We start from the raw sequence: 19,711 nt of genomic DNA on the forward strand, positions 1-19,711 counted from the left end.
GCTGTCAGTGAGCCTAACGACAGCCGTTAGCATCATTTCAGTGTTTCAGTCATAAAAACACTTCCTGTCACTGTGGTGGTTACAGTGACATCATGCAGTTTGTGCTTTGACCTCCAGAGGGCGACAAATCAGCACAGACAGAGAGCTCCATTCAAACTTTGCTGCCATCAGGAATAATTCTTCAAATATAATCATCAGTGTTTGAGCAGTTATGATATCAGGGACAATCTAGACATGTGTGACAATACTGAACATGTCACATGACACACCTCAAACATCATGTGATCCACTCTCAGTCTGCACTTTCATTCATGACTTCAACAGGTTGAAATGAGCTTTGAAGAAACATCAGTTCAGTGCTGAAACATTTAAACGCTGCAGGAAGAACAACAACAAAGTGATGACGGATGTTTGTGCTTCAAACAGGAAAACCAGCAGAAATAAATCACAGCCTGCCAGAGGTTTGGAGTTTCCCAGGTGCAACTGAACGCAGCACAGTGTTCCAATGCTCCTTATTGTCCTCAAACGTCTCTTTGGATGTTTCCTTCCTGCTCAAAGTTTACTGTCACTTCCTGAACTTCGTGGAGTGGAGCTTGTTGTTGGTGTGTGAAGAAACTGTAAGTTTGCTTTGTTTCCTCCTTTAACAGTTTGTCTTTAGGAACTTTACTGTTTGTTCAGCTCGTGTTTGATTTCTTCACACAACAAACTGTGTGTGTTTGTATTTCCGGTCTCTCCATTAAAGTCAGTGTGTAATGTTTCCTGGCTAACATCAGCTGTGTGCAGCTTAGTTCAGCACAAATCTGCCGCTCCATAGTTCACGGTAACGGACTCACAGCTGGACCAACGAGGCCGAGTGTGTCCGCCACTCTGAGCTACGTTCGTGTTTGTGTACTTGTAGTTTGTACTTTGAGTTCACTCAGAGCCCACAGAGGACGCAGCGTACGTGATGACGTCACAGCCCTTTACCTCCTTTACTGTCACTGTGATTAATATTTACACAGGAGACACCTGCAGAGCTCTGACGCTGAGCTAGCACACAGCATGCTAACGCTAAGCTAACACTAAGCTAAAGCTAGGCTAGCCAAGAACCCAGAGTGAGGTTAAAGCTGAGTAAACACTGACCCCAGACCAGCACCGTGATAAAGTGAGCTGCTGCTGCTGAACTTGAACAGGTAACAAAGTGATGAGCAGTCAGGCTGCAGGTTTCTACCTGTTCATGTTTCTACAGTAGAATCACTTTGAAGTGTCTTTGTGCTGTTTCATCTTTGATTTGTGTTCATAAACACTCAGAGAAACATCACGTGACCTCATCAGGATCTGTGTTGGTGTGTGGGGCTGTACCTCAGCTTTATGTTGTTACATGCTCATTTGTTCATTTTACACAGTAACATCAAAGTAATGTTATGAGGAGTAATGAAGTAACGTACTCCATTACTTTTAATCAAAGTGTTCTGTGTAATATGTGCAATAATGACTGTTTTGAGTAATGACCAACACTGATCACAACAAAGAGGAAATGCCTCCAACATGCACAAACATTTGAGCCACAACATGCAGTTAATGTGCACAAATGTCTTTGATATGCTGCTCAGTGATGGTGGTGACTGTCAGAGCAGAGCTACTGAGAATCAATAAGTAATATCAATGATGGGATCAGAATCACTAAATTCTTCTCATCCCTGTCAGTATCATACATGTGCTGTATAATGTGATAAATGTAGAGGTGCTGGCTGTTCTCTCACTCTGCTGTTTAGCTGTAAAGGACGCCTCCCTGCCTTTGTCTCATTCATGACCTTTAATAGTCTCTTCTAACATGCAGAGATCTGTATGATCTGTTTCATAGAGTCTAACCAGCCTGTACAGGTAACAACAACAGTCACTGCATCACTGACACACAAACGTCATCTCTGTCAATAACAACATTCATACATGGAATAAAAACACATCAGTGGATCATTGCTGGAGCTGATGTTTGTGCTCCTGGTGCAAAGGCTCTCAGTTTCCTCCTTGAAATAACATCAGTGGTGGGTCAGCGACATGCTTTCTTTCCCTCTCAGGTTTAAATATCTGGGACTCTCCACCGTTTGGTTTTAGAGCTGAAGAAGCTTCTCTGATGAAACGTCTTCCAGAAACTTAAAGACGTCTCTTTTCTCTCCAAGCTCCTTAGATCACATGACCTGGATGACTGAACCTACAGACATATTGACCTGGTTTCATGGTCACATGACAGGTCAGAGGTCAGCGACTGTAACTCAGTTCCTCCTGTTAATGTGAACTCACTGAGTGTTTGTGGTTTACCTCTCAGACTGACTGAAGATGATGATGGAGGAAGAGGAGGACAGAGCAGAGTCTGCAGGGTCCAGCTGTCCGTCTGTGAGGAGTGACCGGTCCAAAGGTCATAATCCAGAGTTCAGTGGTGAACCTGGAGCAACGAGGTCAGAGAGCTGAACTCACTGAGTAACAGAAATAATTCTGCACTGACATTATAATCAGTGTTGACTCTGGTTGATTGTCTGACTGTGTTTGTGAGCTGAGAGGAAATGAAAATGAGTTTGTAACAAAAATCAGTTTTGTCCAGTTTTCCTGTAAAAAGCTGAACTCTAATCTAAGAGGATGTTACTGACAGGAAACAGCTGCATTATCTGCAGTCTGTGTGATCACAGCTGCTTCAATCATGTTTGTGTCTGCAGAGGTCAGAGGTCACAGTCTGCAGGGTCCAGCTGTCCGTCTGTGAGGAGTGACCGGTCCAAAGAGCTAAATCCACTCTTCAGTGGTGAACCTGGAGCAACGAGGTCAGAGAGCTGTGATGACTCCTTTACATGTTTGTGTTTCCTGGATAAATATGACCTGAAACATCCTCAGATTGTTACAAAGATTCATTAAAAAGAAAACAATGAAAGAGAAAAGATCCAAATGTTCGACTTGATCATTTGCTGTTTGAGGACAGTGATGCTCATATCTGTGGGGAAAGTGTGACCTGAGTGGGTTCATGTTTGTCTTTAAAGAACAGAGCTGCTCTGATTCTCTTTGTGTCTGATCTGTTAAACAGTCTGAGAGGTCACACAGAGACCCAGCAGCTAAAGCCTGGATCATACTGGCTGCTGTTACTCCATCAGGACAACACTGAACCACAGTGGTGTGGATGTAGTGGATAAATCCCACCATACTGATGCTCAGAGTTAACCACAGGGAACAAAACCAGATGTTACCTTCAGATTGTGACCTTTGGAGTGGACGATGCAGATTTCAATAGAGAATAAATGTTGTTGTTTTTCAGCTGTGAAGAAAGAATCTAATTTTCTGAACTTAAGAATTTATGATGCTGGAAACAACATGGAGACTATAACACAACATTTCCACTGTGTTCATAGAATGAATGTAAAACTGTCAGACATTCATTAAATATGCAAAATGTCTACAGAAGCATCAGAGGGTCAGACGTGAAGCACTCAGTGATTTTGATCAAATGACTCATCAGTTATTGATCTGTACTACACTGATCTACCACGTTAGTAAAGCTGGTGTTCTGGTGGTGGAGGGAGACTCGGATCATGTTCTGGTTTTGGAGCAGTGATCTGCTGATGGTTCAGTTTGATGAGCTTCTTCAAAATCATCCCTGACATCACCACTGAAAGGACGTCCATGAAAACAGACTGAAAATTACTGATATGTTCACAATCTGAGAGTTTAAAACTTGACAGACTTGATTCAGATGAAGTTATTTGAGCAGAAACTCCTGGATCTTTATCCTGTGTTGATCTAATCCTTCATGGTTCCTCCACAGAGTGGAGCAGCAGAGCTCAGAGGTTCCCAGTGGTCAGTCTGCCCAGCAGCATCAAACACAGCTGGACTCCATATTTATGGTCTGTACATGTACAACAACTACTTTAATATTAATAATAATGCATTTATTTATAGGTCCCTTTCAGAACACCAAGGACTCTGTGGACTAAATGACCAAAAGAAACAAACTTTGAAATCAGACGGTGCAAATGTGATCACAGGGAAACGTTTTAAACATCGAGGCTTTAAACAGAAACCAAAGTGAAACAGTTTGTAGTCGAGATCAGTGGGAATGAAGCTGAATAACTGTTTCTTCAATAACTTTGAGCAATAAATGACAAATATGATGGAAATTAGCAGCATTAGCACTTACTAATGATGTTAGTCGACACTCGGCTGTATTGAGACGACCACATTAGGTGGTCCTCAACTGTAATGGAAACCAGTGGATCCAGTCCAGTCGTGGTGACCTGTGGTGAGTCGATCTGAGCAGCTACTAATGGAAACAGGGCCATAGATGTGTTTGTGCTTAATAACAGTGAATCACATGAGTTTTACATTACAGTTAAAATCTCATGTTGTTTGTTAAAGTGTGCAGTTCAGGGTGTGTTACTAAAACACTTTCCAAAGACCCAGCCCCCATAAAAAGCAGCCAATCAGCTTCTAAGAGTTTTACACCCACACATATCTATCAGGTTAACTCTGGTCTAACACACTTGGATTTAGCTTGAAGAATGTTCCTGTATGAGGACTGAAAATGATTTAATAAGCAGCTAATGTCCAAAGAACAACTTTGACACACCTTCATAAAACCTGCAGAGCAAAGAAAAACTAGCTGAAAGTCTGGCTGCTCTTATGAAAAGTACAGAGAAATTATGGGTCGCTCAACACTTGTGCACAATATAAGAGTTGAAATAAATCTAAAGAATAACTCAAAATCCTACAATCATACTGATAAAGTCATCTACAGCTAACTATCCAAGTGGATTTGTTTAAGACAGCTCCATCTGCTGGTGGCCCTCTGCAGGTGCATGAAAGGGGCGTGTTTATAGTGAAAGTAGTAGAGAAAGTAAACCCCACGGGAAGGAGGAGGACTCTCAGTGGCTTCCAGCTCATATTCAGACATTTGACTTCTCACTGAAAGCAGCAAGTTTGAGTGTCTGTACCTTAGTTAGAAGAGATAACATGTCAGTTGGGTGGCTGTAGCTCAGGTGGCAGAGCAGGTCAGCCACTAATCAGAAGGTCGGTGGTTCGATCCCAGGCTGCATCCTGGCTGCATGCCAAATATCCTTGGGCAAGATACTAACCCCATGTTTGCCTACTGGTGGTGGTCAGAGGGCCCGGTGGCGCCTGTGTCCGGCAGCCTCGCCTCTGTCAGTGCGCCCCAGGGCAGCTGTGGCTACAATGTAGCTTGCTATCGCCAGTGTGTGAATGTGTGTGTGAATGGGTGAATGACTGAATGTAGTGTGAAGCGCTTTGGGGTCCTATGGATTAGAAAAGCGCTATACAAATGCAGGCCATTTACCATAGTAATTAGTTGATTGAGCAATGCTGTCCTTGTAATGTAGTTTATGATTTTTATGGACAAGTCCAGTTTTTCTGTAGAGCCTCTCAAGTTGGTGACAGCAGCAGTGGAAGTTCACGTGTAAACCAGAGCAGCAAATCAGGTCCAAATGTGTTGTTCACAGTGAGTGGGATCATCATTGGCTGCTATGTTAACCTCCTGCAGCAGGATGTGTTTGGTCAGAGAATGGATAGATCACGAAGTCATTGTTGAGTTTAGGGAGACAGTAGACAGTTGGAGGAGGTTCAGCCAGTTGACACACAGTAGATAAAATAACTGATTTATTCATCTGAGAAAAGTCACAGAGTTGTGTCTTGATGCTCAATCATCCAGGTACGTAAATCCCAAAAAGCTTGATTCTGTTCATCTGGATGTTTTCAGTGGGAGAAACGTTTCATCATCATCAGGTGACTTCTTCAGTCTCAGCTGACTGCAGGTTTCAATCTCATAAACAGGACATTTGTATGACTGAAACCAACCCACTGAAGGAACAATGGGCTGGGAGGTCAGTTCATTGATCATTGGTACGCATATTGTCAGGACCATTGATCAATGGTTGTTGATCAATGGTCATGAGTCCAGTTCACAGAGAGCTGGGGAATGGCTGCAATCACAGCATGTAAGATGGTGACAAATGTACCCTTAGGCCCCTCCTCCATTCAGAGATGGTCTTTCCTTTTCACATAAATGGCCTCCTTGACTCCGCCCTCAAACCAGCGTTCACATTTACTTAGGGCCTTCTTGATGTGAAGTTCTTCTGCTTCGCTGGCTGCTGTGTCTGTGGGGATGGTGTTTGTTCTGTGTTGTAGTGTCCTGATGACGCCCAGTTTGTGCTCCAGTGGATGATGAGAGTCAAACCTTAAATACTGATCTGTATGCGTAAACAGAGTGAACCTTTAAGACCAGTTGTCTGTACGATCAACTCAGTCACCTGAAACATCTCCAAGTTTCTGGCTTTGATCATCAACCTGTTGGTAGTTCAGCTCTGAACACCAGTGAAATGTTTCTCCCACTGAAATCGCTGCATTCATATGAACAGCATCAACGTTTTGGGATCATGGAATTGTGGACAAAGTCTCAGTTAATCAGATAAAGTCAAACCTATAATTGGTAAAGAGGTCGTGGATGATATGCCCCTTGATCGTAAAGAAGTGGATGTTGTGTGGACTAAAGTTCAGAGTGGTGGGTCATTCATAAATATTCTGTTCCAGCTGCTGGAGGACAACATCATCACTTTTGTGAAGAACGAGCTGAAGAAGATCCAGAAGGCTCTGAATCCAAATAAGCCCCAGTGCTTGGAGTTTCAGAGGGAGGATGATGAGCAGAGGAGAAACAGCAGAGAGGCATTTGTGAAGATCACAGTGGACTTCCTGAGGAGAATGAAGCAGGAGGAGCTGGCTGACCGTCTGCAGAGACGTAAGAGGATTTATCTAAAGATTTAAGCTGCTGGATAAATGAGAGACTTGTGGCACCACTGTGTTCAGTCATTTCTCAGTGGGTCAGAAATTGTCATCAGCATTTTGTAAAATATGATTGTTAAAGTTGTATTTTTATTATTATTATTCAGAACTTCCAGCTGCTGTTTGTCATCGTAAACTTAAGTCTAAGCTGAAGAAGAAGTTCCAGTGTGTGTTTGAGGGCATCGCTAAAGCAGGAAACCCGACCCTCCTGAATCAGATCTACACAGAGCTCTACATCACAGAGGGAGGGACTGCAGAGGTCAATGATGAACATGAGGTCAGACAGATTGAAACAGCATCCAGGAAACCAGACAGACCAGAAACAACCATCAGACAAGAAGACATCTTTAAAGCCTCACCTGGAAGAGACGAACCAATCAGAACAGTGCTGACAAAGGGAGTGGCTGGCATTGGGAAAACAGTCTTAACACAGAAATACAGCCTGGACTGGGCTGAAGACAAAGCCAACCAGGACATCCAGTTCATATTTCCATTCACTTTCAGAGAGCTGAATGTGCTGAAAGAGGAAAAGTTCAGCTTGGTGGGACTTGTTCATCACTTCTTTACTGAAACCAAAGAAGCAGGAATCTGCAGCTTTGAAGACTTCCAGGTTGTGTTCATCTTTGATGGTCTGGATGAGTGTCGACTTCCTCTGGACTTCCACAAAACTACAATCCTAACTGACCCTAGAAAGTCCACCTCAGTGGATGTGCTGCTGATAAACCTCATCAAGGGGAAACTGCTTCCCTCTGCTCGCCTCTGGATAACCACACGACCTGCAGCAGCCAATCAGATCCCTCCTGACTGTGTTGGCATGGTGACAGAGGTCAGAGGGTTCACTGACCCACAGAAGGAGGAGTACTTCAGGAAGAGATTCAGAGATGAGGAGCAGGCCAGCAGGATCATCTCCCACATCAAGACATCACGAAGCCTCCACATCATGTGCCACATCCCAGTCTTCTGCTGGATCACTGCTACAGTTCTGGAGGATGTGCTGGAAACCAGAGAGGGAGGACAGCTGCCCAAGACCCTGACTGAGATGTACATCCACTTCCTGGTGGTTCAGGCCAAAGTGAAGAAGGTCAAGTATGATGGAGGAGCTGAGACGGATGCACACTGGAGTCCAGAGAGCAGGAAGATGATGGAGTCTCTGGGAAAACTGGCTTTTGTTCAGCTGCAGAAAGGAAACCTGATCTTCTATGAATCAGACCTGACAGAGTGTGGCATCGATATCAGAGCAGCCTCAGTGTACTCAGGAGTGTTCACACAGATCTTTAAAGAGGAGAGAGGACTGTACCAGGACAAGGTGTTCTGCTTCATCCATCTGAGTGTTCAGGAGTTTCTGGCTGCTCTTCATGTCCATCTGACCTTCATCAACTCTGGACTCAATCTGCTGGAAGAACAACAAACAACATCCAAGAAGTCTGAAACAGTATATTCTGCAAAGAAACACTTCTACCAGAGTGCTGTGAACAAGGCCTTGCAGAGTCCAAATGGACACCTGGACTTGTTCCTCCGCTTCCTCCTGGGTCTTTCACTGCAGACCAATCAGACTCTCTTACGAGCCCTGATGACACAGACAGGAAGTAACTCACAGACCAATCAGGAAACAGTCCAGTACATCAAGAAGAAGCTCAGTGAGAATCTGTCTGCAGAGAAAAGCATCAATCTGATCCACTGTCTGAATGAACTGAATGATCGTTCTCTAGTGGAGGAGATCCAACAATACAGGACTTCAGGAAGTCTCTCCACAGGTAAACTGTCTCCTGCTCAGTGCTCAGCTCTGACCTTCATCTTACTGTCATCAGAAGAAGATCTGGATGAGTTTGACTTCAAGAAATACTCTGCTTCAGAGGAGGCTCTTCTGAGAATGCTGCCAGTGGTCAAAGCCTCCAACAAAGCTCTGTGAGTAAACATGTTGTCATCGCTTCATTGTTAAAATCATGGGAAATAAATCAGAAATGCTGGGTTCAAAGAGCACTGTAACATTTTTTTTTAAATAGTGAATTAAATGATCATCAGTCACTCAGTAAATATATGGTAGTTTTAATGTTTCACTCCAGCATTTCTAAAACACACTTTGTTCTGTAACTCTTATCAAAGGACAATCCAGACCCAGCCTATAAGAACATGAGCTCTGATGCTTCAGCCCCTCTGACAGGTTTATTATCCTCAGCTTGTTCATTTGTCTCCAACTCCAGGAGTTTGGTTGTTTTATTCTAAAGCACAAACTTCACCTGCCAGACTTCACCTACATCTTTTTCTGATGTTCGTAATTTAAGTTCAAGTTTGTATCTCACTTTCAGTGCACACCCTCCCTTTTTAAATATAAATCTCTGCTGTGCTGTCATGTTTTCATCCTGTATGGAGGGAGAAACTCGGTCTTCATTACTGAAATTGCCTCTAAGGTCGTGTTTCTTGTCAGTAACCATATGTAACTGTAAGGCTTCCATAACCAGTGTTATCACAGAATTACAGTGGGTTCACTCTGGGTCCTCTACAGTTTCTTCCCACTGTCCACAGACATGCAGTTAGGTTACCTGGTGATCTAAACTTCATGCAGGTGTGAGTGAGAGTGGTTGTCTGTCCCTCTGTGGGCTTAGTGGAAGAGACTGGATGGATCTCTGCTTTGTCTTTGATATATCCTGACAGCAAACATTCTCCATGAAGTCTGCATTTCAGCTCATCTCCTTTATACACACCTTTAACAGGAAGAGTTTTATACAGCTAGTGTTTAAAATCAAGTGTTATTCACAATACACAGGTAATGAGCATGATTATTGAATTACTAAAATTTTCTAAAATAATTGTTTTAGTTAATATTGTATGACAGTGTACACAGAATTATTAGCTCAGTAGGCAGAGTGGTCGCCCCATGATCATAAGGTCAGGGGTCGAATCCACCGAATAGTTACCTTGTGGTACCCCTGAGCAAGGTACCATCAAGGTACCAATCATGTGCACTGGACTGGTAGCACTCATAGTCTCATAGGTTTAAATAAATTTTAAAAAAAAAGGGTTCAACATATAAACAAATTTAATTTGATCACATATATTGTTTGTTTTTTTTTGTTTTTGTTTTTTTCCTTTCTCTCACAGACTGAGCAGCTGTAACGTCTCAGAGAAAGGCTGTGAAAATTTGTTGTCAGTGGTCAGCTCCCAGTCCTGTAGTCTGAGAGAGCTGGACCTGAGTACCAACAGCCTGAAGGCTTCAGCAGTAAAGCTTCTGTCTGCTGCAGTGGAGAGTCCACATGCCAAACTGAATGTTCTGAGGTCAGATCAATTTGTATTATGTTTAGTTCTGTTTGTTTATGTGTTTGATGTTTGTTTTTGTTTATATCTTTATCCAGTTATCCTTGTTTCATAGCATTTTTATTCATTTCAAAGTTAAAGTGAAGTTTTACTAACCTGCTCAGCACAAGACAATAAGCTATTGCACCTTGATTACACTTTAACAACAATCTGTATTCATGTTTTTATCTTCAGACTTAACATCTGTGAACTCTCAGAGGAAAACTGTGAAGCTCTGTCCTCAGTTCTCAGCTCGCAGTCCTCTAGTCTGACAGAGCTGGACCTGAGTATCAGAATGCTACAGGATTCAGGAGTGAAGCTTCTGTCTGCTGGACTACAAAGTTTAAACTGTAAACTGAATACTCTGAGGTCAGATCAGGGAACAGTTTGTTTTTAGAATTCTTAATTAAAGTTCATCCATATGATGTTGTATCTTAGTATGTTTATGTTTCCTTTAAAAAATAGAAAGTCAACATTTAATGTTGTGAAATGTATTAACAAACTCTACATGAGTACTTGTTTTATAGATTGTCTTTTATTTTTCAGACTGAGTGGCTGTAACCTGTCAGAGAGAAGCTGTGAAGCTCTGTCCTCAGTCCTCAGCTCCCAGTCCTCCAGTCTGAGAGAGCTGGACCTGAGTAACTCTGACCTGCAGGATTCAGGAGTGAAGCTTCTGTCCGCTGGACTAAAGAGTTCACAGTGTGCAGTGGAAACTCTCAGGTCAGGATTCAAACTTTTCCACAGATGATCATTTGAAATGTGAATTATATTATTGTATAAACAGGTAACTTTTACAGCTGTCAAGTGAACTTTTATTCACATTTGAGTGGATAATTGGACTCTGAATTACTAAAAGTTGTTATAGTCATGTCTCTGTTTATTTAAAAAAATACTTCATGCACTGCCTAATTTAAAGATTTAGGCTCCTTTGGGCCCATAATATATATATTTGATTTCTTTGTGAATGAAATTAGGAGGATATTGGCGACTGCTGATTGGCTCGCTGTTTGTTTTTTATTCACAGTACTTAATTTTAAAGGCTGATTTCTCAAAATGAGATGTTTATCTTTTCTTCTACAACACGTGGAGCCACCAAATCTTCTTGCTTGATTTATTCATTACAGTTTGATTTAAAGAATATTAGACTCGTAACATAATAAATATATTTATTTCACTTCTTCTTGAGAGAAAGAAAGGGATGACTGGGTGAGCTCCAGTGGTTCATCCCAGCAGAGAGAGCGGCACACTGGGCTGCAAATGATCACAGTAGTAATGGCCATAGTTTGATAAAACAGGCAGTCTTACCCTGTAGATAATACAGGGTTCTGGTGCCGATGTGGGGGAGGGGAGTCGCCCGGTACTAACTACATACTACTAACTACCTCATCCAGATGTCTTCCCTACTAAACCTGATAAGAAGTAACTGCAGTAGCCTTATAGGTCAAATCAGTTTCACCTGTTAAAGTTAGCTCCACTATTAATTAGGGGTGGGGGAAAAAATCGATACTGTGTAGTATCGTGATATTTTGTTTGCTAATAATGTATCGATACAGGGACAGCAGAAATCGATATTTTGTTACAAACAATTTTTTCTCTGAAGTCAACATGCTCTGGAGTCAGAGCATGTTGACTTCAGAGCATGTTGATCCTTTTTCTGAGCAAGAATCCTGACATTCCTTCACTGTCCAAATGTGTTTAACTTTTTTTTGGCAGCAATAAACATGACAGTTTACTTATTTTAATTTAAGACATGTTTAATTTTAATTAAGTTTGAAACTTTTTTATTTAATGTAAAATTATATATATTTTAAATTTACTTTCAAATTCTTCAGTTGCTGAAGGGGCTGCATAGTTTTCATAAATTGCATAGTTCAGAATAGCTATAATTGTACCAGATGGTTGCATTCAGTTAAGTTGGACTAGACTGTAATACAAACCGTTCAGTTTGTCAACAATAAAACTGACTGAAATGAGAGAAAGACTGAGTGTGAGACTTTGATATTAGATAAAATGAATATTGATAAAGTTTACCTTTATGTGCAGAATTTAAATATCGCAAAATATTTTAAAAAATTGCAATAATATCGTATCGTGCGTTAAGTATTGTGATAATATCGTATCGCGAGTTGTATGGTGATTCCCACCTCTACTATTAATGGTGTCACTTGTTATTTCTGGGATGTGTTTAGTAGCCTGAACAGCTGCTTAAAGGAAAGTAATTAAATAATAAAAATAACCTAAGTCCGGGGGAACCTTCAAGAGCTGTTTGCACAAAGAATAATGCTCAGACTTTGAGGTTTTATCGTTTTACACAAGGTTTAAAAATGAATGTCCACAATTGAATTGCAGAAATTGTTATTGAGCTAATACTGATGTAGTTGTTATCTTTGGTAAGGAGAGGTTGGAGGAAGGATGAGCACAGTCAGGCCTAAAGATGCTCTTAATAATAATAATGGATTGCATTTATATAGCGCTTTTCGAGACCCTCAAAGACCCTTTACAATCCCACTACAGGGAGTGCAGAATTATTAGGCAAGTTGTATTTTTGAGGAATAATTTTATTATTGAACAACAACCATGTTCTCAATGAACCCAAAAAACTCATTAATATCAAAGCTGAATGTTTGTGGAAGTAGTTTTTAGTTTGTTTTTAGTTTTAGCTATTTTAGGGGGATATCTGTGTGTGCAGGTGACTATTACTGTGCAGAATTATTAGGCAACTTAACAAAAAACAAATATATACCCATTTCATTTATTTATTTTTACCAGTGACACCAATATAACATCTCCACATTCACAAATATACATTTCTGACATTCAAAAACAAAACAAAAACAAATCAGCGACCAATATAGCCACCTTTCTTTGCAAGGACACTCAAAAGCCTGCCATCCATGGATTCTGTCAGTGTTTTGATCTGTTCACCATCAACATTGCGTGCAGCAGCAACCACAGCCTCCCAGACACTGTTCAGAGAGGTGTACTGTTTTCCCTCCTTGTAAATCTCACATTTGATGATGGACCACAGGTTCTCAATGGGGTTCAGATCAGGTGAACAAGGAGGCCATGTCATTAGTTTTTCTTCTTTTATACCCTTTCTTGCCAGCCACGCTGTGGAGTACTTGGACGCGTGTGATGGAGCATTGTCCTGCATGAAAATCATGTTTTTCTTGAAGGATGCAGACTTCTTCCTGTACCACTGCTTGAAGAAGGTGTCTTCCAGAAACTGGCAGTAGGACTGGGAGTTGAGCTTGACTCCATCCTCAACCCGAAAAGGCCCCACAAGCTCATCTTTGATGATACCAGCCCAAACCAGTACTCCACCTCCACCTTGCTGGCGTCTGAGTTGGACTGGAGCTCTCTGCCCTTTACCAATCCAGCCACGGGCCCATCCATCTGGCCCATCAAGACTCACTCTCATTTCATCAGTCCATAAAACCTTAGAAAAACCAGTCTTGAGATATTTCTTGGCCCAGTCTTGACGTTTCAGCTTGTGTGTCTTGTTCAGTGGTGATCGTCTTTCAGCCTTTCTTACCTTGGCCATGTCTCTGAGTATTGCACACCTTGTGCTTTTGGGCACTCCAGTGATGTTGCAGCTCCAAAATATGGCCAAACTGGTGGCAAGTGGCATCTTGGCAGCTGCACGCTTGACTTTTCTCAGTTCATGGGCAGTTATTTTGTGCCTTGGTTTTTCCACACGCTTCTTGCGACCCTGTTGACTATTTTGAATGAAACGCTTGATTGTTCGATGATCACGCTTCAGAAGCTTTGCAATTTTGAGACTGCTGCATCCCTCTGCAAGATATCTCACTGTTTTTGACTTTTCTGAGCCTGTCAAGTCCTTCTTTTGACCCATTTTGCCAAAGGAAAGGACGTTACCTAATAATTATGCACACCTGATATAGGGTGTTGATGTCATTAGACCACACCCCTTCTCATTACAGAGATGCACATCACCTAATATGCTTAATTGGTAGTAGGCTTTCGAGCCTATACAGCTTGGAGTAAGACAACATGCATGAAGAGGATGATGTGGACAAAATACTCCTTTGCCTAATAATTCTGCACTCCCTGTATTCATTCACTCTCACATTCACACACTGGTGGAGGTAAGCTACAGTTGTAGTGGTAGGTTAGGTTTTGCCCAAGGACAAAATGACCAAGACAGAGAGAGCTGGCTCATCAGACAGACAAGCTCATCTTGTAACCTACTGGTTCGCTGGTCAGCACACCAGCTGACTAGCGAACCGGCTAACTAGCACACCAGCTAACTAGCACACCGGCTAAATAGCAAATCAGCTAACTAGCAGACCAGCTAACGGCAGCCACAAGCTGAAGGACGATTAAATGTAGTGGAGATATCAGAGATGACACTGGTGTGTCCGATTCACTCTTTAGCACTCTGGTCACTCCGGTGTGTCAGCCAGAACACCACTGAAGGCCAAATGATCCCAGCATGTGGAATAAAGAGCTTAAGGTTTGGTTTGAGACACTTTATTCTTTCACTGATTGATTCTTGCGGCTGTGATCATGTGTGTGGTTTCTTACAAAAAGGAAGTACACAATACAAATACATGACAAATAAGATGAATAGATAAGTTACATATCCAGTTATATGTACGTACATCAGTATAGCTAATATAGCCATATATAAGGACAACGATCACAGTACTATAATGCAGTAATGTTAAACACAAAGGTGTATATCTACATAAATCTGTCCTATCAGTGATCAGGGTACTGTAGTATACTTCCACTACATAAACTATAGAAACTAAACGACATTAGTGTGACTTTAAGTTACCATCAGTACAGACGAACTGATGGTAGTTGTACAAAATAAAGGCATTGCAATTATTGTGAAGGGCTTCCGGTTAAACTAAGATCAGCTGATTACCTCATAACAAATTGTTTGCTATAGAACGCAGCTCCCACTCTTCATTAATATCATGTACTGTAACTCCCAAGTAACCATGGTTACCCAGCCACGCCCAGTAGTCTCCAGAGAGACCAACAGCTGGTGCACGTTGTAACGCCGTGGCTTTCATAGTCTCTCCTTTTTCTACAGCTCATGTGTTCTTCTTGTGATGGTGCGTCTTGAGGGAGGCTCATACATGCCGTCATTTGTTGATCCTAAGAACGTTCCTCAGACCGACTTCTTCAACAACACTAATCAGCCTGCAGTTTGTAGCTACTCACTTCACTGTGGTGTTTGTTAGCTTGTCTTTCTTTGGTTTTATCCTGACTCCTCCCACAAGCTGATCCTACGTAGTCTGCCCAAGCCTCCCACCTCTGTTTGTTTGGGTGGTTTGTTTGCTGCCATCAACAGCGTGTAATGCATTTAAGTGATACTTCAGACATGAAGTACTGCGACAATAAAAAACTCAACTTTGCTTAAAAATAACTTTAGTTGTATCAACACTGCCCTCTGGAATAATTAGACTTTGGTGACAAACTGATGTGATCTCCATGTTTCCTTTGTTGGACTGTGGGCGAGTGTCAGAACTGAATGTACTGAGTAACATGTGGAGTTTAAATATGTGTCAGTTCCAGTTTTAGAGCTCTAAAGTGCAGCTATCATGTTAGGAATATGTTAGGAATAGACAGGAACACTGAGCACACTGAGGTCAAATCTTTATTTATCCAGTTCATCTGTAGGCTGAGCTCAGTCCATCCATTTAGTGAAATGATGTTTAAAGGTCTCCTTGTTCTGTGAGCGTGCACAGATCCTGAAGCAGAAAGCCTGGGTTAACAGAGAAATGATCATCACTGTGATGATGCTCACCATCTCTGACTGGGATTTGAGGTTTTGTCAAAGCAGCAAAGAAAGCCTGGCTATGTTGGACTGGGTGTGGAAGCAGCTCCCAGTTTGAGTTCAGGAGACAGACACCCTCTCTACTTTGACGATCAGCTTCAAACTTTCCTTTTTGATAAAACTTATAGTTAGAGCTGGATCAGGTGACCCTGAACCATCACTTAGTTATGCTGCTATAGAGATGGATAACAGATGGATTGTTGTTTTGTGTGTCTGCAGTCTGTCAGGCTGTCTGATCACAGAGGAAGGCTGTACTTCTCTGGCCTCAGCTCTGACCTCCAACCCCTCCCATCTGAGAGAGCTGGACCTGAGCTACAATCATCCAGGTTACTCAGCAATGAAGCTTCTGTCGGCTGGACTGAAGGATCCAGGCTGGAGACTGGACACTCTCAGGTATGGAGAGAATGTCTGATATAGGAGGAAGAGCTGGAATCATTTCCTGTGTCTTTCACTCACTTCCTGTTTGTTTCCTGCAGATGAGACATGAACAATCACACATGCAGGAATATTTTCAGGGACAGACACACTAGTCTAGCTGGATAGTACATGGATATTTATGTAGGGGGTCTTCAAGGAGTCTGTTTGCAGGAACATTAATGATAACTGATAAGTCATGTTGAGAGTTTCATTAAAAGTAGACTTACAGTTAGGTAATATTTGGACAGAGACAACATTTTGTAACTTTAGATACAAGTATCAGCCATGTGTGTGTTTCCCATGCTGTATGTCCACAGTCACAGTGACAGTCAGTGACACTGACAGAAGGATGAAACAAGGCTGTGAATCATTTCAGTCTGTGTGTGTGACAAAGAGGCAGACAGGAGCAGCTAACATTTGGAAATGGAAGCTTACTGGAAACACTACATTCACGGCTGAATTCACAATAGATTTGTTCTCAAGTGCACATTTAGCAGCTAATGCTAATACTGTTTTCCCTTTGCTTTCTACAGCAGCTATTGCTAAGTAGGCCACTTTGCTCCGCTAAGGATTTGTGTGACCATGATGGAGATTCTGATAAGCTAATGCTGCTAAGCTAATGCTGTTTATGGGCCCTGTTAGAATCAATATTTCATTCTCATTCTGTTGTTTGAGAACAATATTAACGTTTCACATCATTATAACACAAGAGAAAAGGGTATTGGCATTAGCTACTAGTGCTTATTCACCTCAAATTACCTTTAGCTGCTAATGGCAGCCTACTTAGCATTAACTCCTCACTAATATTATGCTAATTTACATCAAATTAGCATTAACTGCTCATATTGTTATAAGGAAAGAGAAAACGGTATTAGCATTTGCTGCTAATAATTATTCACCCCTAATTAGAATAAGCCGCTAAAAGCAGCCAACTTAGCATTAATTCCTCACTTTGTTGTTACCCAACGGAAAAGAGTATTAGTATTAGCTACTATCATTTTTAATAAGTAAGAGAAAACAGTATTAGCAGTAGCGCATAATGCTAATTCACGTCAACGTAGTATTAGTTAATAATGGCAGCCTACTTAGCATTAACTGCTCACTAATATAATGCTAATTCGCATCAAATTAGCATTAGCTGCTCAAGTTGTTATAAGGAAAAAGAGAAAACGGTATTAGTATTAGCTGCTAATAATTATTCACCCCTAATTAGAGTTAGCCCCTAATGGCAGTCTACTTAGCATTAACTCCTGACATTGTTATAATGCAGGGGAAAAGAGTTACCATTATCGGATAATGCTAATTCTCATCAAATTAGCATTAGTTAATAACGGTAGACTTCATATCATTAGCTGCTGTCATTCTTACAAAGCAAACAGTATGAGCATTAGCTGTTAATCCTTTTTCATCTAAAATTAGAATTAGCCACTAATGGCGTATTGTTAAAAAGTAAGAAAAAACATTGTTAGCATAAGCGGATAATGCTAATTCATCTCAAATTAGTATTAGCTAATAATAGCACCTGCTTAGCATTGGCTGGTCACATTGTTATAAGGCAAGAAAATATGGTATTAGCATTAGCTGCCAATTTCTATTTACCTAAAATTAGCATTAGCCACTAATGGTAGCCTATAGCAAAAACTTCTTAATGCTAAATAAAGTTAATTAATGCTAAGTAGGTTTAACTGAAATTAAAGTAGTGTTAGCATTAGCTGCTGATATTGTTAAAAGGTAAGATAAAACATTGCTAGCAGCAGCGGATAATGCTAACACACATAATAATTAGCATTACCTAATAATGGCAGCCTTCTTAGCATTAGCTGCTCATATTGTTATAATGCAAGGGAAAAGAGTTGGCAAAAACAGTGTTAGCATTAGTGGATAATGCTAATTCACCTAAATTAGCATTAGCTAATAATGGCTACGTACTTAGCATTACCTACTAATATTGATATAAAGCAAGAAAATATGGTATTAGCATTAGCTTCTAATGCTTTCTCATCTAAAATTAGAATTAGCCACTAATGGCATCCTATTTAGCATTAACTCTTCACATCGCAAGGGAAAAATTAGAATTCAATAATATTTATTCACCCCTAATTAGAATTAGCCACTAATGGCAGCATACTTAGCGTTAACTCCTCACATCGTTGTAATGCAAATGAGGCTAACTTGCATTAAATTAGACTGCTGTTATTAGCTAATGCTATTTAGCAGTAGCTGCTCACATTGTTATAAAGCAAAGGAAAACGATATGAGCATTAGGTTCTAATGCGTATTTGCCTTAAATTAGACGTAGGTGCTAATGGCAGCCTACTTAGCATTAGCAGCTCAATGTTATAATGCTAGGAAAAAGAGTGTTAGCATTAGCCGTTCACATTGTTATAAAGTTAAGGGAAATAGTGTTAGCATTAGCTACTCACATTTTTAAAAAAAGTAAGTGTTAGCATTAGTGCATAATGCTAATTCATGTCAAATTAGCATTAGTTAATAACGGCAGCCTATTTAGCATTAGCAGATAATGTTGACCTTGGCCCACTGGAAAAGTTCAGAACTAAAGATTTAGGAGTGTTTCTCGATAGCTCTTTCTCGTTTGAGAAACAAATGAATTCTGTTATTAAAACCAGCTGTAAGGTTTATATTGTTGATTGATGCTTAGAAATATTTACTCATATATGCTTAGAGTTGTATAATCGATTGCATAATGATAGAGGTTTGATCCTGAGTAGTCTGTAAAGACTCTGTGTGCCTTCCAGAGTGCTCTGGCATGCACACACCACTTGGGGCCATGAGAGAGGTCGTACCCTCTCTTACTGATTTATGGTGTAGGACAGGGGTCTCAAACTCAATTTAGCTGGGGGCCGCTGCAGGCAGAGTCTGGGTGAGGCTGGGCCGCATTAGGTTTTCCACAAGAAAGACATGGTTAAAAAATTCCAATCTTCTCAAATCTCTTTATTTTTATTTTTTAACACAAAATATGAAAAATGAATAAACAAATTAAGAATTAATAAGAAAATAAATCAATCTGTAATACATAAATAAAATAATAATAAGATATTTTTAGTCAGTGAACTTGTGTTTTTTTCAGTCTTCTATATCTGCTGTATTTAGATTGAAATGTCTGTATTAACAGTTCTATAACCTTCTTCTGAACATGAATGGAACACTGGAGAAAATGAACTGTTCTTCTGAACATGGCTTCTCTTGCCTACTCCTTGCTGCTAGAGACCTGGCAGCGTTTCCTCTCGCATAGCCGAGCCAGATTTGGCCTGAGGGAGGAAGCAGTTGCGACCCTCAGTATGTCTTGAAGATGATCATCCGTAAGTCTGGACCTGTACTTGGACTTATTGAAGTTCAAAGTGGAGAAGAGCTTTTGGCACA

General features: G+C 40.9%; 2 protein-coding genes across 2 annotated transcripts in view; both read left to right on the top strand.

Moving 5' to 3' along the window:
* Positions 1–515: 515 nt before the first annotated feature.
* The window catches only part of LOC112433555 (protein NLRC3-like), a 286,257-nt gene continuing 267,061 nt past the window's right edge, over positions 516–19,711 (top strand). Inside the window, exon 1 of the mRNA XM_076881271.1 lies at positions 516–617. The gene's annotated coding sequence lies outside the window, so the exon portion shown is untranslated. The remainder of the gene's footprint in view (positions 618–19,711) is intronic.
* LOC143416061 (protein NLRC3-like) lies at positions 6,478–16,915 on the top strand. Its single transcript, XM_076881430.1, has 6 exons — positions 6,478–6,763; positions 6,915–8,712; positions 9,907–10,080; positions 10,294–10,467; positions 10,645–10,818; positions 16,133–16,915. The coding sequence occupies exons 1-6, from the start codon at positions 6,478–6,480 to the stop codon at positions 16,323–16,325; spliced, it is 2,799 nt and encodes a 932-aa protein (XP_076737545.1). The 3' UTR covers positions 16,326–16,915.

This window comes from Maylandia zebra, unplaced genomic scaffold, assembly GCF_041146795.1.
Source record: "Maylandia zebra isolate NMK-2024a unplaced genomic scaffold, Mzebra_GT3a scaffold11, whole genome shotgun sequence".
Classification (NCBI taxonomy): Eukaryota; Metazoa; Chordata; class Actinopteri; order Cichliformes; family Cichlidae; genus Maylandia; species Maylandia zebra.